The sequence below is a fragment of the Python bivittatus genome, unplaced genomic scaffold (genome assembly GCF_059951505.1).
Source record: "Python bivittatus isolate LINGU-HERP-01145 unplaced genomic scaffold, Pbiv_v1 ctg000480_np1212, whole genome shotgun sequence".
Classification (NCBI taxonomy): Eukaryota; Metazoa; Chordata; class Lepidosauria; order Squamata; family Pythonidae; genus Python; species Python bivittatus.
The window spans coordinates 33,866,644-33,893,313 of NW_028277075.1; the positions used below are offsets into that span (position 1 = coordinate 33,866,644).

Here is a 26,670-nt window from a genome sequence, read left to right on the forward strand (position 1 = left end):
GTTCTATGTTTTCCCCTTTTCCTAGTCAGTACAATTACTTTAGGCTACTGAACTTGTTGATCTCTGATGCTTTTCCAAGATGTAAAACAAATTTGTTTAACAAATGTTTAACAAATTTGTCATATTAAATATATTACATTGGATTTGATTTTTTTCAGCCTCCGAGGAATTTTCTGTAAATTTTTCTGATAATTGGCTATAGACAGTAGTTCTGAAATATTCTGAAAGGTCCAAGAAAAAAGTAGGTCTTGTTCAAGTGTCTGTCTCGTGATGTAGGTTTATGCTAAAGCAAAGATAAGAAAACCTCAGTAACAAAAGTAGGAATAGTTTAGAAGAGGTCTTTTTCTAAATAGTCTATGTTCCATTGATTAAAGTTAAGACATATTAATTTCAGTATCTTAACTATAAGATGGAAATTTGTAGCTTTCAGTTGATGTCATGATTATTGACCTATGATGAAGATCCTATTTTAAAATGAGTACAACTGTGCCCTGTTTCACTGAATATACAGTTGAATGAACCTAATAGGTACACCACTTTGATAAAATGTAATTTAATAAGAAAGACAGAAGGTGGACAAATAATTAAACACCAAATTTGTTTTTTTTAAAATGGGTTGCAACAGCTTTATCTGAGTTGGATATCTTCCTTTCTGAGTTGCGGATTTGCCAGCTGGGAATTCTGGAAGTTTGATGTCCAGACATTTGAAGGGCACATAGTTTGGGAAAGGCTGAGTTGCAGTAACTGAAATTGCAGCAGAACTGACCAGATGGAATTAATGGATGTCTGGTTTCAAAATCAACTGCAAAGTGCTAAGCAAATACATTACAACAAGCTGTTAGATGTTCCATGTGTTCTGCCCAAGACTATGTTCCAAGTATGCTTTTCTTTTTCAGTTTTTTACTACTTTACAGTGAAGGCATTATCCAAATATAAAACATTTTTTAAAGGACTCAAAAAAAAAAAGGAAAAAAAATCAAATACACAATGACATTTTCTATCTGTGTGTGAGTGGTGTATGTATGTATATATAAACAACCCCCCCCCCCCAGTTCTTAAACCAGCAATTTTCAGCCAAGCATGCTTTTCATTGTTGAAAAAAGTTCTGCATCTGGAAATACAGTGAAAGCACTGTCACAAAATGGAACCTAATGTAAGCATAGTCTATGTCAGTTAATAACATCCCAAATCATCTATCTGCTCTTAGGCCGCTTTCCCAACTTTTTAACTTTTTGATCTTTTAGCCATGATTGATTCCCAATTCCCTTCTCTTTGCCCTATATACATTTTTCTCTTCATTTCTCTTTTTCAGTGTTAAACAATTGATTAATACCAGATTTTGCAAATTAATGTCAAAACTTGGTTTTAAACTCTAGTTCTGAACCAATGATAGGGTAAACCAGAGAGTAAATGGAACAATTATTAATGGCAAAGAGAGAAGGATTTTGGGTTCTCCTATTATCTTTATGTGTTTTAGAACAGGGATGGCGAACCTTTTGATGATGAAGGGCTATTCATAATATTTTGGGTGGCTTCAGAGTAGATGCACGATTTCACATATGGATGGGGCTGAGTTTTCATATTATAGTATGGAAACAATTATTTCTGTTGATTTCCAAGAATCAACTTGAAAATTCTTTTTGTCTTGTGCCATATAGATGCCATTTTTGTGAAATTATTGTTCCATTGCATGTACCATTTCTTAAACAAAATTGACAAAGCTCCTCTTGAATGAATGATAGTATATGTTTGATGCTAGGAGGAATGTTTACCAGCATAGTAGACTAGTGCAAACTTTTATGGTAAGAGGAAGACTTGTTTGGTGGTTGTCGAGTTGTCTTTGAAAAATGAAAATTCATTATCCTCATATAAATGCTTTTCAGTGGAAATACACTCATGATTATATCAAAACGCATTTTTCATATCCAGATCTAAATCTCATCTCTAACCATAACCTGTAAATGGACTCATTTTTAAGACTTTATTGTATGTGTGGGATTGTTATTTTAGTTAAAAGGTGATGACAGAACAGTTATCAACCAAATCCCTAATGGTCCTAGCAGCAGAAAACAGTTTCTTTGCATGAGTTACGTGCTCCTTTTTTGGTGGTTCACTTGGGGGAAGGGCATGGAGAGGGAGGAAGTGGCCTGTAATAGATTAATATTGCAGGAATGCTTTCCTTGACAAAAAGAAGTATTCTCCCCTTGAAGGTTAGTCAGAAGGTAGACTTTTAACATAAATGTCTTCTAGAAATCTATTATGTTTCAAAAAATTTAATTAAGGAAATAATTTGATTTAGGCCAAGTCAAGGTAAAAAAAAGTTGCAAGTTTGAGTGCTCCAGAACTCTTCATCAGGTAAAATGTGCTAAGTACATACATACAAAAGGAGGGAATGAGGGAAAAGGTGGCTAGTGTTCATGCAAGAGCTTATCTTCTTGGCCTTATGATGGTGTGTGGAGTAGAATCTAGACATTCAGAATTGATTCTCCCAGAAATTTTGCTACGGATATTTGGATTAAAAAACTATAGTTTATTTTTTTCAATAGAGCTCATCTCTTACTTGACAAATATAACTTTAGTACTTGAAATCTTTAGGTAGACTAATAAAGATATTGACCTAGTAAGAGTATTGGAAATTTTCTTACCACCATTGCTGTCTTCTGTTATTTTTATTTTCTGATGGAGAAAGAAGATTCTAGCTTATGGCCTACCATATCTATTTCTATATTACTTTTCCTACAACTTAGCTATTTTTCCCATTAGATAAATGGAGGCTTTTGAATTTTGAAAAATCTCTTCAGGTGGATAGAGAAAATTGCTAGAAATATGACATCTTCACTTGTTTAATGCTGCTTTTACTTTTGCTATGTTTTCAGCTTTAGCCTTTTGTCCCTATATTTTTAAAGAATGGTCTGTAATTCTCTTCTCTGACTTGCCCACTTGGGACAAACATTACTGCAAAAGGTTAACAACCCTTTTTCATTATTTTTCCAAAGTTTACTATCTCATTTTCCTCCAAAGAAAAATAAACCATATGGATGACTTATATTGGACAACATAAGGCCACAGTGCTGCATATGGCTGTTGAACATCTTCAGTACAGGTTTACAGAGCTCCAGAAGTTGCTACCAAATTGTAATTTTTAATGTGAGTAGGGATGAATAATATTAAATATATTTAATTAAATTTAAATAGAAATGACATTATTTCAAAATTAATTTTTCTTCTAACCCATCTATTACTGTTTGGAGTGCACCCCCACCATACCACTCAAATGCCAAGATGTCCCTCATCCCATAATAAGTTGCACACTTCTAGCCTATGTATACAGTGATCATACGTCCTTTATTGTAAAGGATAGACCTTTATTTTAGAAAGCTGCCCTTTATATTTATTTAATTTAATTATATAGTTTCTTGATTTTGTTCTTGAGTGTTCCTTTGTAGAGCAAACTTATAAACTTAAACATGTTTTTCTTCCTTATGAACCTCTTTCAGGTTTGTCCCTTTTTTAGGTTTGTCCTTTATTTTTTCCAAGAAAATATGGTCATTGTACCTATGTAGGAAAAAAAAATATTTCAGATGAATTTTCATATAGGGACTTTTGTACTGAGAGCATGCAGGTAGAATATAGGTTTTATCTAAAAGTTTTGGTAGAAACAGGTCTATTCAGATTGTCCTTCATTTCCAGGATTGCAGCTTGAGAAAAATTGGCTTATATCATTGTGCTCTTACTATGTGGACAGATGAACAAGAATTCAACTTGAGTGAGATCTCTGAATTCATTATCCATGCTGCTTTTTGCGTCACCCCAAAAGTTTCCAGAATTAAAAAATATTCCATTGATTTGGTTAACGTTTGTTAAGAAACAGCACTGTTAAAAATTTTATAAAATACTGATATCACTGAATTAGCATATACAGAAACTAAAACCAGTTTTTAAAAATACAGGCTGCTTGATCCATATAGTACTATTTTTTTTCTTTGTAGGTTTCTCAGGTGTTTCTTAACTTGCATTATCGTCTTCACTTGGGAATGGGTGTCCCTTTGCAAGTTCTAACCCACAGTTAGTAACTTGTTAGGTACAAAAAAGTATTGTAATTTAGGACCAGGGTGATCATGTTATTAATTTAAGAATGTCTCATTAGCCTGTCAATTTTATTTGGAGTAGAAAATACTTTTAGATATAAATTCCTCCATTTAACAGGTATTCATTTAAACGTGTTTCATTGTACTTGGTTTCCATGGAAATAGTGTACAGTTAATGTTATTTATAAGGTGGAAGTAAAATAGGGTGCCTAATGGGACCCCCTGCTGCTCTGATGAGTAGACTTTGGGGGGAAAGATGAAGGCTCATGGGATTTTTAACAAAGTTTAATGGAAATCTCTTGTAACTGCATGTAAAAGGTCAGCATTAACAATAAACAAATACTTTTCCATTATTAGAAAAACATATCTTAATGTTTCCTACCCCCTTCATATTTGATTTCCTAAATGTTAAATGTGTGTGTGTGTGTGTGTGTGTATATAATGCTAAAATATTAATGGCAAATTTGAAAAAGCTTATAGAAATCTCCATTAGTGTCTGGTTTTCACATACCTGTAATTGTCTGAAGCAATTTTTATGGCATTCTCAATTATTGGTTTTCTTTTGAAATGTTTAGTCCACAACTGATGTATAACAACTATTCTATTTAAAAATGTTAGATTATTTCTGCCTCATCAGCCTTATATCAATGGATTTTTCTGAATATAAGTATTTAAAAAATAAGTAGTAAGAAGTATTTTCTGACTTGTTCACATTCTCCAAATTGTTTGTTATGTTGTCCCAAATCCATACAGAAGTACAGTAACTTGTTTTCCTTTTGTTTTTGCAACACAAAGGGATCTTTATGACCTTAATAATACATCTTCCTGAATGGAGGCTTCTTCTCATCCAGTTTGTTTCTTTTTAGCATTTGTATTCTAAGAAACAATGTTTTAAGAAACTTAATGGTTCCACCTAATAACCTTCCTGTATCTTGAGATTTTCTCAGTGCTGTTGTACACCAGTTCCCCTTGCATAGACCCCATATCTACGTACTTTGTTGATTTATATAGTAAAGTTTCTGAGTATAGTATGGTTTCTATGCAGAGTAGTTGTACTTTTGCTCAAATTGTTTTTTTGTCCTATATGTGGCATATGTTCTGCTGTGATTCCTCAGTGACTCCCTATCTAAATTGCTTTTTACACCCAGGAACTGAATGGAGATTCCCAGTGCAGGGATACCTATGACAACATTACAAAGAGGATAGCATGTTTCCTTCCAACTTCCCTAACAAAGAAATTATAACTCCATAGCCTCCCCTAATTTGAAGTAATTCCATTATTTACATGCACAATTTTTGGTTCATTCCTATTGTGGAACATTTAAAATGCTTTTAAGTGAAAGAGTGCAAAAGTTTACACAAACTTGTGATGTCATAGTACATCTGTAGCATTTAAAATAATGAAATAATTATTCCTGCCTATATTCTAGCTCTGAAATACATGTAATTCTTGTTCTCAGTTTTTAATTATTGACATTCTGATTTTTTGATTTGGTAGATTGTTCTGTACTGAATGGGATCAAATTCAGATTTTTTTTTTTTTAGTTCTGTCATGTAATATGTTATTACAGTGGTCCCATTTGGACTAGAAAGTACTTTTTCTTTCTGGCCTATGGTTAAACATATATATCTAGTTCCTGGTTTGCTACTTCTGTGAAAGTGCCTATTATATGTTCTCAGCATTTCAAATGTGCCCATTGGTCCAAAAAAGGTGCTGGCTCTTGATCTAACTGGTATTATATCTTCCATCTAATGAAAGAAATAACATTTCTGATTTAAGTCCATTCCTGTTGAACTATGATGTTGAGTTAGGGTTGTTAAGCAGAGTGTATGAATACCTTGAAAACTGTGCAACCCAAACATATAATTTGTGTCATTTCTGCAACATCCCTGAAAGATAGCTGTTGAACCTTTGATTAGATACTTCCAACAAAAAGAGGCTACCATCTTCTGAGAAGACTCTTCCACTGCTGAAAATACTGAAAGATTTAGAAATATTCTTGTTCCTTGAATTTTGTATAGGAAGTGAACTATTTCTATTTAGAACCAATATATCCTCTGTATGTTAGGGTGGAGACTTTATATTGGTGTGGACTCTCTTATCACTGATAATAGAGAAACTTGCAGCTGGCTGTGGGCATAACAGTATCCTGAACTGGGTACTAACCATTACATTTAGCAATCACAATTGGGACAGCAACTCGGTCGTTAAGGGAAGTGGTCGCTAAGTGAAACTGTGACTGTGCTTATGATCTTACTTCAGCTTTCCTTTGCTTTACAGACCTGCGAAGGTCATAAATGTGAGGATTGGTTGTAAAGTTACTTTTTCATCACTGTCATAACTGTGAACAATCCCTAAACAAGCCAGTTGCTAAATGAGGACTACCTGTACAAGTCGAGGACTAATGATCATGATCATCATTTTCTTCCATAAGGTACTATGGAAGTATCTTGGGCCTATTTTATAGGAGTCTGGAAGTCTCCCACACTAATCCCTTCTTCCCTCAAAGCCAAAAACAAACAAACTGAAAATTCAACCATACCCAGTCTGATGATTTATTCATTTTTATATCTATTCTGTTTTGTTTCTGTATGTTGTGTGAGCCATTGTGGTTTGTAAACCATAGTTTATGATTTAATATGTTTGAATCTGGCCATTGTAGATAGTTCAAAAACCATTGTTAAAACAGTGTCTTAGTGAGATGCTTAGTGAAGTAGTTCTGTACTATTGAGGTGATTATTTCTCCAGAGTATAACAGAAGCAAAAGCAGATGTCTGTTAGCTACTAACCCTTCATTTTTGTCATATTCTTGCCATTTGGCTTAATCTTACTGGAAGCTAAGTTTACTTATGAATTCTAGTCTTGATATTAAAAATATGCTACATTTTTTCCCAGTGCATCCCAGAACCATTCTCTCACAAATGATCTTTCTTACGCTGTAACTATCTTTGTAAAATTGTCTCATTAAGGTTATCACTCTTCCATCAAGTGCTTTTGTAGCAATTTCAAAAAACTGCTTAGAGGAGTAGACAGTGGAATAGCCATTTGCAGCCTTTTAATAAGGGGTAGGGGTTTTTTTTGGATGGATCAATTGCAGAAATATTGATTATTGGTTTTAATCAATATTAAATAATTTTTAGAAAGCTAATTTTAAAGGTAAGGGTTTTGTTTTTTTAATCCTTCTGATACTTCCTTGTGTTCATTGATTGTAACTTTTATCACAGTAAGGTTTTTAGGAAGGGAAATACAAATGTATGCTTGAATTTCAGAAAAGAACTTGGGAGAAATAACTACTGAATGATATTATAATATACAGCAGATGTATCCAATGCTCGTATAAGTTTGGGGACCTGTATATAATTTTTTATTTTAAATATTTTTACTGTAGAGAAGAACTGGACATTTTTATGTGGTAGCAAAGCAAGCAGTGAGTGTAATAATTTGGGAGGCCTTTCAGTTGCAGAATTTTTTGTTTCCTTTCAGCCTAATATTGCTTGTGCTTCTTCTAAATAAGTTCCATTGTGTTTTGTATGACTTATTCCTGGGTAAGCTTGCATAATGTTAGTTTTGTGTAAACCTTCCTATAATATAGCTTCCCAATTCATACTAGATTTTCTGCATGATCAAAATTAAATCATCCTCCAATGTTCCTTCTTATCTTGGATCATAATTCTTTCATATATGTGCCAATATGTGTTACTTTTTTCATTCTGAGCAGTGTAGCCTTAGTAGAAGAATCTACCTGTCTCTCCAGAACAACCTTCTCCAACTTAGTGCCTTCCAGTTGTGTTGAGACTACAATTTCTAGAATTCCTAGTCAACAGAGCTGCAATTGGCTATTTTGTGAATTGAAGTCCAAACACAGATGAAGAAGGCTGCCTTAGATATTGATTGGCTTTCTTTTGAACAAAGCTTAATTAATGATATTCAGGAATAAGACTCCTACAAAAGGAGGATTTATGAAATGTATATGACTCCTTGAAGCTGGCAAGACTCTGGGCAGCTTACAGAAGTTGGCTTCCTTTCTGAAATGTACCTGCTAGAAGCAGTAGGTGCAGAGATCTGGATTCAAAGAGCAAAGTGTGATTCAAAGTACATATCACTGTACATATAGCACCTCTTGAGGGAAATCCTAGAGCAGCTGCGTTGGTTCCTGAGCTTGTGCAACTTACCTTTGCAGCTGATGCACAATTGTGTAAAATACACATTTAGTGCTCAGTGTGGTCTGAATTACATTTCGCTCTCTGAATCTCTGCATATCCAAATATATAATACTTTGGTAAGGTATTCCAGAGATTTATAAAGAGTAAAGTTATGCAAATGTTTCATTATAGAATATTGTAACTGAACATTCAGAACGGACCCATTTGAGTTTGGACCACAAGTGAGTTCTTGGAATAGCCTGTTTCAGGGCTTCTACTTTCATCTAGTAAACAATTCAGAAGGGTCTTCATTCCTGTTCCTCTTGTGATACTATTAAAAGGATTTACATGTAAAATACACTTTCCCCTCTTTACTTGCAGCATCAAGATAATAGAATTTATTTTTGAAGTAATAAAAGAAAAACTTAGTCAGAATTACTATTTTAGAATTATATTTTATAGTTCGGTATCTGTTTAGAAATAACTTAATTTAAAACAGTATTTGGGATTGTATTTAATAAAAAAGATTTAAAATAGTTATGAATAAATAAAAATAAAAATTAAATCAGATGCTACATAAACAAAATTGCAAAATCCATGAGCCTCTGTCAGACATAAGTTAAACACTTTTTTCTTGGAAAAAGAATGAGCTTGGTAGAGGTTGGCTGGTTTTAAGCATTATAAATACCTATTTTTCCTTTCATTGTTAAAAATATAAAAATTGGCATCAGTTTAGAACATCATTATGAAACACTGGCTCTGTCTAGTAACTGCCAACTTTCAGCATCCTTCTACATGCACATGTTTATGTAGAAGGAAAAAAGGAGATAACAAATGCCAAATAGAAATCCTTGATTTGTAATTGTTCCTGTAAGCAGATATAGATTTATTTTAAGCTTTTTTCCTCTAACCTGCGGACATTGTTTTGAATTCTGTATTCCAGAGTATTAAGTATCCCACATAATTTTGTATCATCTGCCAATTTGATAAACATCTCTCCTCTCTTCAAATAGTTAATAAAAATGTTGAGTGGCAGATCATAGGATTGAATTTAGTGTTACCCTATTTATTTTACTTCAGTGAGAAACTATTAATGCTCTTTGAGTACAGAGTACAATTTTTGAGCCAACTATATAACCACTTAAACGTCATGCCATCCAGCCACGTATAACTAGCTTGCTAATCAGTACCTCATGGGATACTTTATTAAATGTATATTTATTTGTTACTTCATTTATATCCTGCCACAGTTTTTTTTTTATTCTTGGCAGTTTTACTGAATGCTTTGCTGAAATCAAGGTATGTTACATCTATCCCTGTCATCTGTTAAGGAAGTTGTCCACTCAAAAAATACAATTAATCTAAGATTTGCTCTTGACAGATCCATGCTTATGAAGTACTCTAGAATATTCCCAGGTATTGATGTCAGAATAATTCGTCTGTAGCTTCCTGGATCCTTCTTTTTTCCCCCTTTGGAAATTTCTCTGACACCCCAGGATAAAATTCATCTAAATCTGGAGATTTAAACTAATTCAAAATAAATACATAATTCCTGACCATTTTTCTGTCAAATATCCAGATTCCATTTTACCCCTTCATTCTGCACTTCACAATTGCCTGATGGGGTACATACTATTTTGTTAGGGAAGACTAAGGCAAAACAGGAGTTGAGTCTGTTATTTCTGTTGAATTGAGTTCTAATGGAGATGGGAGATAATTATTATTCTTTTGTTATTATATTGAACATAACATATACATTGAATTCTGCATTTATAGGAGGATACAGGAGAAATCTGATTGTACCACTACATATTGCAATTAGGACTCAAATAACAATTACGTCATACAGAATTTTAACATATCAAACAAAAGGGCTTTTGCTTTGCCATTTCCTTAATATGCTAGTGTTCTGTTTATATGACCAAGTGTTCATAGAAAAACCTTCATAATCTGAGTTCACATCAGTAATCTGAACTGATATAACTCAATCAGAAGTTTATCACCTTTGTGAAAAGTACCTTTTTAATGTATCCACTGAGGAGCTCTTTTGTTATATGGATAAAAAAACAATCATTTAATATAATTTACCTTTATTTTAAAGTAATATAATATGTTCACTTTTTTTACAAGCATTCAGATTAAACTCCAGTTTTTAAAAAACTCCTGTTTTAGTCATTGCTTGTTTGTAAGATAATTAGTTGTTAATTTAGGAATGTGTGTTTATGTTACATTTGAATTAAATTTGAAATTCATTTAAAATGCTGAAAAGCAGCATTTTAAGATTTGTTGCTGTTTAAATTATATTTGTTGGATTTTGCACATATAGAAGGAGAAATATTTTTGTTAAGCATGAACTGACAATGATAATTAAAGGAAAAGCTTCTTTTGAATAAGGAAGAAAAGTATAAGTTAAGATACCTTTTCATATGAAGGTACTGTATATAGCATGTGTGGTATAAAGCTAGGGCTGAAGAAGCTCATGTCAAGCTGTTGAGAAATCACAACAGGGCATTTGATTTTCCTATGCCTTTATTAATTTCTCACCCAGTTTGCCATAGACTAACAAGCACAAATTCTAATCCAAAATCCTTTTTGGGTTTATGTCTTTCAAGAGATAGTAGCATTCGTTAAAGTTATTTTGAGAGTGTGAATGCTCAAGAATGTAGTGCCCAGCTTTTTTTAAACAAAGTAGATTTCATAATATTGTATCTCCTAAAGTGTGTTGTTGTTGTTGTTATTATTATTATATTCTTATCCGTGTGTGTGTGTGTGGGTATTCCTTCCTCCCATTTTTACCCACAACACCCCTGTGAGGTTGGGGTGAGAGAGAGTGACTGGCCCAAAGTCATCCAGCTGGCTTTCATGCCAAAGGGAGGCCTAGAACTCACAGTCTCCTGGTTTCTAGGCCAGCACCTTAACCACTACAGGTAGTTCTCATGTAATAATCAAACTTGGGAACGTCAACTTGGTCATTAAGTGAAGTGGTTGCTAAATGAAACTGTGATTATGCTTATGATCTTACTTCAGCTTTCCTTTGCTTTACAGACCTGCAAAGGTCATAAATGCAAGGATTAGTTGTAAAGTTACTTTTTCTTCACCATTGTAACTGTGAATGGTGTCTAAACGAGGCAGTCGCTAAACAAGGACTACCTGTACACCAAACTGGCTCTCTCATAGTCAGAATTTAGATATTTATTTAGATATTATTTAGATTTATTTATTTATTAATAATTTAGAGATGAGAATTTAGAATTATAATCAGAATTTAGATGTCACATTTTAAGAGAAATTATCATGCTATATTCTGTATTCAATTAAGTACTATAAAAGGTACTAAAAGATGTAAAAATTGTAATTTTTTTATTCCTGTGGTTCTCTAAAGCTCACAAATAATAGAAACGGCTTGCAGAAATAGTAAGTACGGATAGTCCTTGCTTAACAACCATAATTGGGACTGGAATTTAGGTTGCTAAGTGATGCAGTCATTAATCGAATCATCATGTGACCAAACCCAATTTTATGACATTTTTGCAATGGTTGTTAAGTGAATCACATGATTGTTAAGTGAATCACATGGTTCCCCATTGATTTTGCTTGCCAGGAGCCGGCTGTGAAGGCCGCAAATTGTGATCACATGACTGTGGGATGCTGCAACTGTTGTAAGTGTGAACTGGTTGCCAAGCACCTTGATCGTGACCACATGACCTCAGGGCACTGTGATGGTCGTATGTGCAAGGACCGGTTGTAAGTCACTTTTTGTGCCGTTGTAACTTCGAACAGTTTCTAAACAAATGATCGTTAAGCGAGGACTACATGTACTTTGGAGATACTTGGCTTTCAATGCCTTTTTTGTGTCCTTTCCCTCCATAATTATGGAATACTTTATTCCTACATAAAGGCTCTACCTGTATCTATTAATAACTTGTACCTGTTGTCCATTTCAAGGGTTATAATATGTAATTAAATTTTATATTTTTAATTTGTAGGTGACTAGTACATGCATTTTGAATCAAGATGCTTTATAAATTGTTTAATAAATACTGTAGCATGTTTTATTATGATTTTCAAATAGGATTTTCAAATAGGAATATAATATACAGAATTATTAAAGAATTTTACTCTGCTTGTTTGCTTTGTGTGTACAAAGGTGAGATCATAGATTGTTCAGGAAGTTATATGAACCTTGGAAGAGCTGGCTTTGTTTTCAGCCTAACTTAAATCAGAATCTCTCTTATGTTTTTGTAGTTTGAAAACATGACAAGCAAATATGCACGCTTTAATCTTCTATTATAGAACTAAATAGTTTTAATATAACCCATCTTTAGTTGTATGTGTAATGCCATTTTACAGGTAGTCCTCACTTAATGACTACAATAAGGACCAGAAAATTGATCGTTAAGTGGGGCGGTCATTAAGTAAGTCACCATGTGACCAGACCCAATTTTACAACCATTTTTATGACGTTTGTTAAGTGAATCATGTGGTTAAGTGAATCACATGGTCGTTAAGTGAATCATGTGGTTGTTAAGCTAATCCAGCTTCCCCAATGGACTTTTTTGCTGGAATTCACTTAACAACCACGTGATTCACTTAACAACTGTCATAAAAAGGTCTCAATTGCGATCACGTGACCACGGGGGATGGTGCGACAGTTATAAGTGCAAGTACAGGTTGTAAAGCCCCTTTTCCAAGCCCATCATAACTTCAAACTGTTGTTAAACGAACGGTCATTAAGCAAAGATTACTTGTAATGAGTTCCAATTTAGCTTTCCAAATATTTCCTGGTTTGATGTTATGTTATTTTTTAAATTTGTAGTAGTGTTTTCAAAGTCTGAGTTACAGAGATGTAGAATTTCAAACTTTAATAAGCAGAGTTCTTAAGGAATAAAGAGAAAAAGAAGTATTCCTAGAACTGTTTAGGTGGTTATTATTCAGCATCTTATTCAAAGTAGACTCAGAATGTAAATGTGAGCCTCACAAAAACTACATTTATTAATTGGTTAGATCTTGGCTACAGTTATAAATAGTGCCTAGAGGCTCTAGTCTAGTGGGGGTGTATTTGATCAAACTGGATTTCTCTATATAGCCCCTAGTTTGCTGATGCATTCTTGATAATTGAGAAGATGAAAGAATACCAAAAAGAAATCAATATGTGCTTCATTGATTATAGAAAGACTTTTGATTGTGTTGATCATGTCAAGCTGTGGCATATGCTTAGGAAAATGGGAATTCCAGAACATCTCATTATTCTCATGTGAAAGCTATACACAGTCTACCTGGAACATAGCAAAATACATTGGCTCCAGGTCAGCAAGGAGTAAGACAAGGCTGGCTCCAGTCAACCAATATGATGGATATATATTGAAGTTAGTTGGATTGGAAAAAGATGTGGATGATTTTAGAACTGGAGGAAGAAACATCAATAACCAGCACTATGCTGCTGATACTACTCTGACAGCTGAAAATGCAAATGATCTAGATGCTCTAGTAATGAAAGTTAAGGAGCACAATGAAAAAAAATGGGACTAAAATTATTAAATATAAAGAAGACCAAACTAATGACCAACAGGTATCATAACAGGTTTAGAATTGAAGATATTGAAGTTACAACATGTGGACAGCTTCTGCCTTTTAGGATCTGTCAACAGTGTAAGAATCAGCTATACACCACAGACCAGCATTTGGTAGAGTAGCAGTGAAGGCCTTGGAAAACATTCAGATATGATATGTCTGTTCCCAGAAAGATCAAAATTGTGCCAGTTGTGGAGGCAGTAGGTGCACCATTGGAAGACCTGAAGGACCAGGTTGAGGACAGATCATCCTAGAGAAAATCTGTGTGATTGCTAAGAATTGCATGACTTTCATCATCATCATCATCACTACCACCACCATCACCACCTGAGTTCCATTTCTGTCCCTTATCGAGATGAATTTAAATTATAAATAATTAAACATAGGGTTAGGTTTTATTTGAAAAAAAAATATTCATTTAAATCAATTGCAGTGTAAGTAACTAGAGACAAGAATTGTTGGTTAGAAAGATAAAGTTATAAACTAGAGAGATCTGGGTTATTTAGGGATATTAGGGGATGTTGGACTTAAGTAAATTTATGTCACAGAATTATTGAACAAAATAAAATAATCCCAGTGAACGTTACCATGAACATTTAATTTTAAATTAATTCTTGTTTGGAGTTTGGCTTTGATTTCACATGTTTTTAATAGGCAAAAGGGAATAATAAGGATTGAGTTTTGTTTAAAATCCTTGGAAGAAGAATTTGACCTCTGTTCTGATTTAGCATGAATTATAAAAAAGTTCCCCCCCTTCCTTGCTATCCTAAATTTCTTTCCTCTCCATACTTAATTTATATTGTCATAATTTCATAAAATGTATTTTTGACAGTTGTGTCCTAATTCTATTTTTATTTACTTATTATTAAATATATTATTAAATAAATATTTTTATTTACTTATTATTAAATATATTATTAAATAAATATTTTTATTTACTTATTATTAAATATATTGTCAACTGATTAATTCTTCTCTCTCTTTTGTAGGGGGACTAGAGAGCTGAAAAGGACACTTGTTTAGCAAAGTTGGTAAGCTGCTTTACTGTTTTGCAGTTCCTATACAAAGTAGCAATGGAGGCGAATATGTGTAGCTCAGGGTTGGACTGTGGAGTCGTTGGGGTTCTCTGAGCTTGGTTCTTTTCTTGCAGATGTTTCATTACCCGGCTAGGTAACATCCTCAGTGCTAAAATGGGATGAGGTTTGCTCTCTATTTATCTGCTGTGGCCTGCTTTGCCAGTGCTGGTGGGGGTGGGGGTTCTGTTTTGCTCTTCTGGTAGTTCATTGATTAGCATATGTTAACTGCTTGATTGTGTAGATGAAGATGAAATTATGGTCTCATTTGATGTCACAGCACTCTTCATAAACCCGGAACTAGCGAAAGAATCCATATCAGCTGTACTACACAACACACCCGACTTAACCAAATACACCCAGATCGAAATACCCAGAATCACGGACCTCATCAACCTCTGCCTCACCACCTATTTTCAGTTCGATGGACAAATATACCAACAAATCAGAGGTACATCCATGGGATCACCACTGTCAGGACTCATGACAGAGATTGTAATGCAACGCCTAGAAGCTATAGCACTGCCACACATAGAGCCTAAAATATGGATTCGGTATGTAGATGACACGTTTGTTATAATAAAAAAGAAACAACTAGAGAAGACACATGAAACCATTAACAACATCTTCAAAGGAATAAAATTCACCAGAGAAGAAGAAAACAACACACTATCCTTCCTGGATATCCTCATCAGCAGAGGAAACAACAAGAAATTAGAAACCCAAGTTTATCAGAAGACAACCCACACCAATCAAGTATTCCACTACCAAAGCAACAACCCGACCTCCCACAAGAGGAGCTGTGTAAGAACATTATTCAAGTGAGCTCAAACACATTGCAGCAACCCAGAACAGCAGAAAAAGGAAAAAGACCATCTATACATCTTCCAACAAAATGGATACCCACGTAATTTTATCAAAAAGTGCCTGACCACTCAACCTACTACAACACAACCCACACAAGCCATGAAAAGGATCGTACTGCCATACATCAGAAACATCTCAGAAACCACCAACAGATTATTACAACCGTATGGCATCTCTGTAGCACACAAACCAACAAAATCACTCCAAAATATCCTAAGTAAACCAAAAGACCCAGTTGCCCAAGAAGAAAAAACATGAGTTATCTACAACATACAGTGTAAGGACTGTAACTAACACTACGCAGGACAAACAGGCAGAAGACTAGCAGAACGCATCCATGAGCACCAACTAGCAGTCAGAAGACGTGATGAAAATTCCTTAATTGCACAACACACGGACAGACTCAACCACAGTTTTAATTGGGAAACTGTCAGCATTTTAGACCAAGCCAAATCCAAATATGCAAGAGAATTCTTGGAAGCCTGGTATTCAGACAAGGCAGCAATTAACAGACACATAGAGATAAACACCATCTACATACTATTCAAAAGAGACAAAAGACCAGAAGATTGCCTCACCAGCATTCAATCACCAGCAATCATCTCCAGCAATCATCACCCAGATAAGCAAAGGTCACAATCAAGCAGTCAACATATGCTAATCAATGAACATATCAGAAGAGCAAAACAGAACCCCTACCCCCACCAGCACTGGCAAAGCAGGCCACAGCAGATAAATAGAGAGCAAACCTCATCCCATTTTAGCACTGAAGATGTTACCTAGCTGGGTAATGAAACGTCTGCAAGAAAAGAACCAAGCTCAGAGAACCCCAAGGACTCCACCTACACAAAGTGAATTTAGAATGTACACTTTTTAGCTGACATGTTAAATAAAAAAATCAAAAGATATTGTGTGAAATATTAATTCCAGAACATAATATTCTCAGAAAGGGATCTTAAAGCACCAGTATAAACTTGCATATCACACTTGAAAAAGTGACAAGAAATGGTCTAGATATAGTATTATTTAACTCTAGGTTTTTAAATAGTTATTTTATTTAGAATGGCTCTGAAAATAAAATGTTATAGATCTTTAGTAAATTAATTATTGGAAGAAGTGGTTTAGTTCTTCAGTGCTATTTTATTTTCATTTAATACAAAGTTATTTTGCTTAATAACAACTTGAGTGTATATTTATTATTTGTCATTTGTTTTAATAGAAGATTTTAGGAATATAAATTTTCAATTTTATAGACATTTACTAGGAAGTAAGTTACACTGAACTTGTTAGGACTTAGTACCAAATAAATATGTGGCTCTTAATTGTGTTTTGTAGAACAATTATTCTGCACAATTGTCTTGAGATAAAAAATAGGATTATGTGCTTACGTGTCTTGATCCCATGACTAGTTGTATGAATAGAACTTTAAGATTTTTTTCCCTTTCTTTTATTAAAACACATTTTTATAGGAAAACTGTAAAGAACAAAGATTTTCTTTTCATTGAAACAAGCGTCTGAAGGTGTGGGGATTTAGTAACCTCAACAGCTCAAGAAAGTGGAGAAGGCAGAGAATGGAGTTGCAGACTCTACAGGAGGCTCTGAAAGTGGAAATTCAGGTTCACCAGGTAAATCACTTTTTTTCTTTGTCTCACTTGCAAAACTTATTAGAAGTAGTTCTAACTTCAGGAGATCAGGCTAAGTAATACTAGTTTCTTGGTAAGTTTGTTTGTAAAATCAGCACTATAGTTGATATTTATCTGTTTTCATTTCTGTTATCTACAATATTTCTGCATCTCAAGGTATTCATTGGTCTTCCATAAAATACATACTTCACATACACAAACATACGAAGCTTAAAACTGAAATTAATTAAAAGTCTTAGGATGTAAAAGAGGCAGAAAAACCATAGAGATGAAACAAAAATATATTTAGTTATCTATGCTTTTTTAACATTTCCTAATCATCAACCACAGGTTTTTTTCTCAGCCATTGAATTTTTGACCTTTTTTTCAACTTTCTGAAAACATGTATGTTACTAAACTATTTCCTTGTTTTCAGCTCTTAAATTATAGCTATTTCTTTGGTTTCAGCTCATAAAGTAAGGCTCATAGCCAGTCCTTACTTACAGTCCATGCAACATTAAAAACAGAAAGAGTGAAATTGAATCACAAAATGTTGGGCCTTAAAACTTTCTGAAATGGTTTATAAAGTTTACACTCTAACCTTGAAAGCAGCATGTATACAGATACTACAATATATTGTAACTGACAGGATTCAAGATATTGTCTACTTCTCTTCCAGCTACAAAGCTGTAAGGACATAGTCCTATGACTTTAACCATTTTTTTTTCTCTAAAAGGTACAGTAATTTGGCTTTGAACTGAAAAACATTGTAGTCACTCTGGTCTGTATTATCAAGATTTAAGTGAATGAACTTTGAGGAATTTCTTTTTCAGCTTTGTTCATTTGAGTTCTTGAAGTTCTAACATCAACTAAAGGAATTCCAGCTTCTGCTGGTAACCAAAGGTGAACAGAAGTTGCCCCTAGGCTAGTGCTTGGGTGCCAGTGAATAAATAGCTTGCATGTTCAACAGGTTCCTGCAAGAGAGAGAGAACTCTTTTTGTCTTGTGTTAGTTTCCAGTAGGTTAATAACTTTTGCAGGTTTATTTCCAAGTTGCCTGCATTTTAAGATGGCCATTGGCCTTCTAACTCCAGACATTTTAGATAATACTGGTTGTCTAGATTATTTCCAACTGACTTGTTTCAAGCTGTTACAGTTTTCTTGATAGTGGACCTATAATGAGAAAAAGTTAGGGAGAGTACAATCCTGTTATTTATTTATTTTTTTACTTTTCATTTTAGAAAAGTTTGATATCATCAGTTATTTTGAGGATGAACTGGCTGTACTGTGGAACCTCATTCTACACATGCTGCCAAAATTCAGTGGCAAATTAACACTCTGAAATTTGATGGCAGCATACTAGGAAACAGCCTGTTTAAAAGAGGTGTTCTTTTCCCCCTGTATATGTGTATGCCTTCAGGTCAGTTGACTACTGGCCACTTTATGGATAAGTCCATGCATTTTTCTAGGCAACATTTTTGTAAGTGGCTTGCCATTGCCTCCGCCTTAGGAATGAGAGAGGTACTAGCCCAAAGTCAAACAGCTGGCTTCCATGCCTAAGGCAGGACTACAACTCAGTTCTCCCTGCTCCTAGTCCAGCACCTACCATTAGATTAAACTGGCTCTTTTTGAAAGGTAGGAATAGAAAAAAGAAATTAAAAATATCCCAGATAGCATATATTTGAGATTTGTGATTACGGATAAACTTCATATAAAGTTTAAAAATACCTTTAAATTAATCCACTTACATTTAAATTGGTGACAAAAGGATGTGTGTGTGTGTGTGCGTGCATGTGCATATTTTAATATATGTGCACATACAAGAGAGTGCATCATAGAATTAGAACTCTGTAACTGGTTCAGACAACTTGAGTTTGTTAGGCAATGATGGCAAAAGTGTGCTTTGTCTGCTAAGACAGTGATACCTTTCTTCCAGATCTTTCTGAAATACAGGTCAGGCAATTGCCAGTGGAAGAATGTTTGTTTATTCACAAATATTTAACTTGTGGTTTGTTTGACTTTGTTCTGATGCTGTCCCCTTTACTTTTTCACTCTCACCCTTGGCATGCCACATAATGCTGAGTGCTGCCATCAACTTGGAAAAGGTAGCCTGTTCACTGGTATAGCATACCTCTTGAAATGTGCTTTTAGGGATTGGGGAATTCCTTTAATGGTTGCATTTGAACCTGGATCACTGTTTCCACAAGGTGGTGCTAGGAGACTATTACTCTGTATTGTGACACTCATGATATGAAGTAGGCCTCTATTTTATCTCCTATAATATTTAAGAACATTGTGAAATCTCTGAGATCATCCAGCGATTTGGGTTGATGTGTTATCATTATGCTAAATAACATCTAGCTCTTATTTCGAGTGAGTTAGTAAATTGGTAGCTCTGTATATCAATATCTTATTTAATGGAAAGACTGAATAAGAGTCATTGCACTGTACCCATGGAAAAGCTAGATTTGACAGTAACAGATTCATCAGATTGTACTAGCTATGGTCAGTGTGCCATCTGTGGCCCTCCAATATGTGGCATCTGGGCAGAATAAACTTCTGCAATACACTGTATGCAGAGCTTTCTACAAGACTTCTTCAAACTTCAGTTGTTAGGCTTTTGAGTAGAAAATTACATTGCCTAATCAGCATCCAGAAAACGCTTTAGAAACTGGATTGCCTTAAGGCTGTTGCATATCAGAACAATTTATTTATTTATTAAATTTGTATGCAATTGTACATAGGATGACAAGATTTAATGGATGCCTTCTTGAAAATGATTTTGATGGCCATTTTCATGATCACATATGGCTTGGGTTACTTTTGGAAAATGGTTGCAGTTACTAAAATGCCAAGATCTGATTATAAGTGGAATCATGACTATAAATAGAAGACACAGCTATACCTTTTTAAGCAGAAGTAAGCTGAAAACCATTCCATATAAATAGAACTGACACAAATTTGAATTGGGGACAAACAATAGTTTTCAAAACGTAATGAATAAAAAGTTCATAAATTAAGTCAGTACCTAGTTACCGCACACATAAAGAGTACAAGAGAATTGTTATATAACATACTTGTAACCATAATCAGCCATACATTTCAAACAATTTTCAAGGATCTTTTGTTGCATTTTATTTTTACTTTTGTATAATTTGTTCCAAACACTAGACAGATGAGGTAAGTTTGTTCAGATCATTGGAAACAGACTCTTTTCTTCCATGAAGGGGTAATAATTTTTTTGCCTAGTAATTAGCATGCGTAGTTTTGAGCTCAAAAGGATATGATTAAAATATTTAGGACCCTGCAAATCCTTCCATTAGAAGCTGTTGGAGTACATATGAAGTATCCTTTTCAATTTCCTAAAGCACCTGCATCTTTCCCCAGGCTTGTGCAGCTGTTTCAGCAGCTACTCTTTTTTTTTTTGTAATAATTTTATTAAAATTTACAAATACAAAGATAAAAGACTAATACAAACTAAGAGAAATATAAAAAATGAAGAAAAGAAAAAGTGCAAAGAAAAAGAAGGAAAAAGGAAAAAAAAGAAATATAAAAAAATGACTCCCCCTCCCTCCAGACAAGTATAAACAACTTCAGTAATTTAATACCTTCTCTAGTATTTCAGTAATAATAAAAAAAGTTTTCTTCCCATATCTCATCTCTTATCAATAAACAAATCATAAAAACTCATTCAGTCCTATTCAGCAAAAGTCCATTAAGAGCGACCAGAAATAATAACATACATATTTTAACCATAATCAAATAAATCTATTTTGTATTCCAACTTATCACTTTCTCTAAGGAATAAAGCAAAAGAAATCTCTCCCCATTTATAAACAAATCTTTAAAGCCTCATCATTCAGTCCTGGCTAAAAAAAAATGCCATTATTAGCCACCAGAAACCATAACATATATATTTTAACTCTGATCAAATAAATTCACTTTATAGTCCTTCTGTTTACTTTTAAAAAGCTTGGTCTTTAATCCCGTCAAATAATATCCCACAAGTTAATTTCTTATCATTTTCTTTTTATCACCTCTCAAAAACAGCTTCAGTAGTTTAACATGTCCCTTTGGAAATCCAAGATAAGAAGGCTATCAAGTCACTCATTTATTATTTGCATGCCCCCTTTAGTTATTAAAACATCAACCAGTTTCATTTGTAAATACATTGTGATATCTTTTTCCATGTAACTCTTATAATCTGTCATTTTTAAATCCGTTTTCAAATCCACGTAATCTTTTTCCATATCACTCTTGTAGTCTAGCATTTTTAAAGAAATCAATTTTCAAATCCACATTCAAGTCAGCCTCAGTCTCTATTTTGTCCAGCAGAATCTGTTCCTTTTTTTTAAATAGATTTTATTAAAAGTTTTACAAAGAACATAAAAACTAACACAAACTAATAAAGAGTAAAAGGCGCAAAGAAAGAAAAAAGAAAAAGCGCAGAAAGAGAGAACCAAAAAAAAGCGCTTCCGATTTCTTTTGCAGCAAATATAAGTACAATTACAAAATTAACTCTTCCTCTATGATTACAAAAACTTCACTTCTTTCTATTCAGTTTTTGTCTAATCATCAAAACCACAAATCATAAGTGCATTTTTTTTTGTTTTATGTAAAATGTCTTTAAGTGGATTCCAGTCAGCCATAAATGTAGATACTGTTTTTCTCTAATCAAAGAAGTCAATTTAGCCATCTCAGCAAGTTCCATCATCTTCACCAGCCATTCCTCCATTGTGGGTAATGTTGAACCTTTCCACTTTTGAGCATATAACAGTCTTGCTGCAATTGTCATATATAAAAACAAAGTTCCATGACTTTTTTCTAATTGCCTGTCCATTAGTCCCAAAAGAAAAGTCTCTGGTTTCGGTTGTTGTTGTTTAGTCGTTAAGTCGTGTCCGACTCTTCGTGACCCCATGAACCATATTGCGCCAGGCCTTCCGGTCCTTCACTGCCTCCCTGAGTTTGCTCAGTTTCATGCTCATTGCTTCAGTGATGCTATCTAACCATCTCATTCTCTGCTGCCCTCTTCTCCTTTTGCCTTCAATCTTTCCCAGCATCAGGGTCTTCTCCAAAGAGATCTCTCTTCGCATTAGGTGACCAAAGTATCTGAGCTTGAGCTTCATTATCAATCCTTCCAATGAGCAATCAGGGTTGATTTCCTTTAAGATTTACTGGTTTGACCTCCTAGCAGTCCAGGGGACTCTCAAGAGTCTTCTCCAGCACCACAGTTCAAAGGCATCAATTCTTCGGCGCTCAGCCTTCTTTATGGTCCAGCTCTCACAGCCATACATTACTACCGGAAAAACCATAACTTTGACTATGCGGATCTTTGTCGGCAAGGTGACGTCTCTGCTTTTTAATATGCTATCTAGGCTTGCCATGGCTTTCCTCCCAAGGAGCAAGGGTCTTTTAATTTCATGGCTGCAGTCTCCGTCTGCGGTGATCTTGGAGCCCAAATAAATGAAGTCTGTTACTGGTTCCATTTCTACCCCTTCTATTTGCCAGGAATTGATGGGTCCAGATGCCATGATCTTAGTTTTTTTAATGTTGAGTTTCAAGCCAGCTTTCGCACTCTCCTCTTTCACCGTCATCAAGAGGCTCTTTAGTTCTTCACTTTCTGCCATTAGGGTGGTATCGTCTGCATATCTGAAGTTGTTGATGATTCTCCCTGCAATCTTAATTCCGGCTTGTGATTCTTCCAGCCTGGCATTTCTCATGATGTACTCTGCATATAGGTTAAATAAGCAGGGTGACAGTATACAGCCTTGTCATACACCTTTCCCTATTTTGAACCAATCGGTTGTTCCATGACCGGTTCTAACTGTTGCTTCTTGGCCCGCATACAGATTTCTCAGGAGACAGGTAAGGTGGTCTGGTACACCCATCTCTTTAAGAATTTGCCACAGTTTGTTGTGATCCACACAATGAAAGGCTTTTGCATAGTCAATGAAGCAGAAGTAGATATTTTTCTGGAACTCTCGTGCTTTCTCCATGATCCAGCGAATGTTGGCGATTTGATCTCTAGTTCCTCTGCCTCTTCGAAACCCAGCTTGTACATCCGGTAGTTCTCGGTTCATGTATTGCTGAAGCCTAGCTTGTAGGATTTTGAGCATAACCTTGCTAGCATGTGAAATGAGTGTAATTGTGCGATAGTTTGAGCATTCTTTGGCATTGCCCTTCTTTGGAATTGGAACATAAACTGACCTTTTCCAATCCTGTGGCCACTGTTGCGTTTTCCAAACTTGCTGGCATATTGAGTGCAGCACTTTAACACCATCGTCTTTTAATATTTTAAATAGCTCAGCTGGAATACTGTCATCTCCACTAGCTTTGTTGTTAGCAATGCTTCCTAAGGCCCACTTGACTTCACTCTCTAGGATGTCTGGCTCAAGGTCAGTGATCACACCAGCGTAGACATCAGGGACATTAAGATCTTTCTTGTATAGTTCTTCTGTGTATTCTTGCCACCTCTTCTTAATCTCTTCTGCTTCTGTTAGGTCCCTGCCTTTTTTGTCCTTTATCATGCCCATCTTTGCACTAAACATTCCTTTCATATCTCCAATTTTCTTGAAGAGATCTCTAGTCTTCCCCATTCTATTGTTTTCCTCGATTTCTTTGCATTGTTCATTTAAGAAAGCCTTCTTATCTCTCCTTGCTATTCTCTGGAAATCTGCATTCAGTTGCTTATATCTTTCCCTTTCACCCTTGCTTTTCGCATTCCTTCTTTCCACAGCTATTTGTAAAGCCTCATCAGACTTTTGCTTTCTTGCATTTCTTTTTCTTTGGGATGGTTTTAGTTGCTGCCTCCTGTACAATGTTATGGACCTCCGTCCATAGTTCTTCAAGCACTCTGTCTACCAAATCTAATCCTCTAAATCTATTCGTCACCTTCACTGTGTACTCACAAGGAATATGATCTAAGTCATACCTGGGTGGTCTAGTGGTTTTCCCTACATTCTTCAAGTTAAGCCTAAATTTTGCAGTAAGAATCTCATGATCTGAGCCACAGTCAGCTCCTGGTCTTGTTTTGCTGTCTGTATAGAGCTTCTCCATCTTTGGCTGCAAAGTATATAATCAATCTGGTTTCGGTATTGACCATCTGGTGATGTCCATGTGTAGAGTCGTCTCTTGTGTTGTTGGAAAAGAGTGTTTGCTATGACTAGCTTGTTCTCTTGACAGAACTCTATTAGCCTTTGCCCTGCTTCATTTTGTACTCCAAGGCCAAACTTGCCTGTTATTCCAATTACTCCTTGACTTCCTACTTTAGCATTCCAATCCCCTATGATGAAAAGGACATCTTTTTTTGGTGCTAGTTCTAGAAGATGTTGTAGGTCTTCATAGAAGCGGTCAACCTCAGCTTCTTCAGCATCAGTGGTTGGGGCATAGACTTGGATGACTGTGATATTAAATGGTTTGCCTTGGATACGCACTGAGATCATTCTGTCGTTTTTGAGGTTGTACCCCATTACTGCCTTTCCGACTCTCTTATTGACTATGAGTGCAACTCCATTTCTTCTAAGGGTTTCTTGCCCCCGTCCATTTCAGTTCGCTGATTCCCAAGATGTCGATGTTCAGTCTTGTCATCTCATGTTTGACCACATCCAGCTTGCCTTGGTTCATAGATCTTACATTCCAGGTACCTATACAATATTGTTCTTTACAGCATCGGACCTTCTTTTCGCTTCCAGATACATCCACAACTGAACGTCCTTTCGGCTTTGGCCCAGCCACTTCACTCTTTCTGGAGCTACTTGGAATTGCCCTCCGCTCTTCCCCAGTAGCATATTGGACATCTTCCGACCCGAGGGGTTCATCTTCCAGCGTCATATCTTTTAGCCTTTTAACACTGTCCATGGGGTTTTCTTGGCAAGGATACTGGAATGGGTTGCCATTTCCTTCTCCAGTGGACCACATTTTGTCAGAACTCTCTGTCATGACCTGTCCGTCTTGGGTGGCCCTGCACGGTATAGCTCATGGCTTCACTGAGTTACGCAAGCCCCTTCGCCACGACAAGGCAGTGATCCATGAAGGGGGGTTTCAGTTGTACTTTAACCTTTAAAATCTTCTGAATTAATATATATATTTGTTTCCAATTTTTTTTGCTTTTTTACATGTCCACCAAACATGGTAAAATGTCCCTTCATGTTGGTCATGTTTCTAGCAAAGATTCAAAGTATCTTTATATATTAATTTTTCTGGTGGCAAATATCAGTGATACATCATTTTATAAACAAGGCTAAAACATAATATAAATTTTAATCCTTTCAATCACATATTTTTCCATTGATCCATTTGTATATTATAGCCAATTTTTTTCACTTCTTCTTCCTCTGTCTCATATTTCAGGAAAAGTTTATACATTTTAGCAATAACTTGGTAATCAGTACACAATTCTATTTCAAACTCAGTCTTACTTTGTTCAAAACTATAAAATCTTTTATCCACTTTAAACCTTTCTGATAATTGTACATAAGTAAACCATTGACAAGAATATCCTTCTGTTGTCACATCTTCTCTTGATTTCATTTTACAATTCCCTTGAGAAAATTCTAGTACATCATGGTAAGTTAACCATTTATGTTTGTTATTTCTTGTCTTCTTGCTTCTTGCACTGAAAGCCACAAAGGTGTTTTTGGGCAAAACCTAAATCTATATTTATTCCATACTCTAAGTATAGTCCGTTTGATATAATGATTTTTAAAATCTACATTCACCTTAGCTTTATCGTACCATAGGTATCCATGCCATACAAATCTCAGACCATGACCTTCTAAACCCAATAACCTTCTATTTCTTAACAAGACCCACTCTTTCATCCAAACTAAACAGCAGGCAGTAAAATATAGTTTCAAATCTGGTAAGCCCTATCGTCTTCTTCCCTTTGCATCTTGTAGTACCTTACATTTAACTTGTGTTTTTTTCCCTTGCCATACAAATTTAAATATAGCCTTCTGCCATTGTTTAAGTGGTACATCAGTTGTCAAAACAGGTAGTCTGAAACAAAAATAACATTCTAGGTAAAACATTCATCTTAATCACAGAAATTCTACCCAACAGTGACAATTGTAATTTCTCCCATCTTGACATATCTTTTTAAACTCCATTCCATGTCTTAACATAGTTATTTTGAAATAACAATTCATATTTGTCATAGTTATACCCAAATATTTTACCTTCTTCTCAATCTTAAAACCCATTTTATTCATTAGTTCTGTTTGATCTTGTATCTTCATGTTTTTTGTTAACATCTTTGTCTTCTGTTTATTAATCCTGAAACCTGCTAAGGCCCCAGATTCTTTGACTGA

The 26,670-nt window shown here is 34.9% G+C and overlaps 1 protein-coding gene across 7 annotated transcripts in view; it reads left to right on the forward strand.

Moving 5' to 3' along the window:
- The window catches only part of PHF21A (PHD finger protein 21A), a 201,612-nt gene that overhangs the window by 26,782 nt on the left and 148,160 nt on the right, over positions 1-26,670 (forward strand). For all 7 annotated transcript variants that reach the window (XM_088145723.1, XM_088145725.1, XM_088145719.1 and 4 more), the window contains exons 2-3: positions 14,792-14,833; positions 17,212-17,367. In XM_088145723.1, the coding sequence (XP_088001849.1) occupies positions 17,314-17,367 (54 nt within the window). In that variant the 5' untranslated portion in view covers positions 14,792-14,833; positions 17,212-17,313. The remainder of the gene's footprint in view (positions 1-14,791; positions 14,834-17,211; positions 17,368-26,670) is intronic.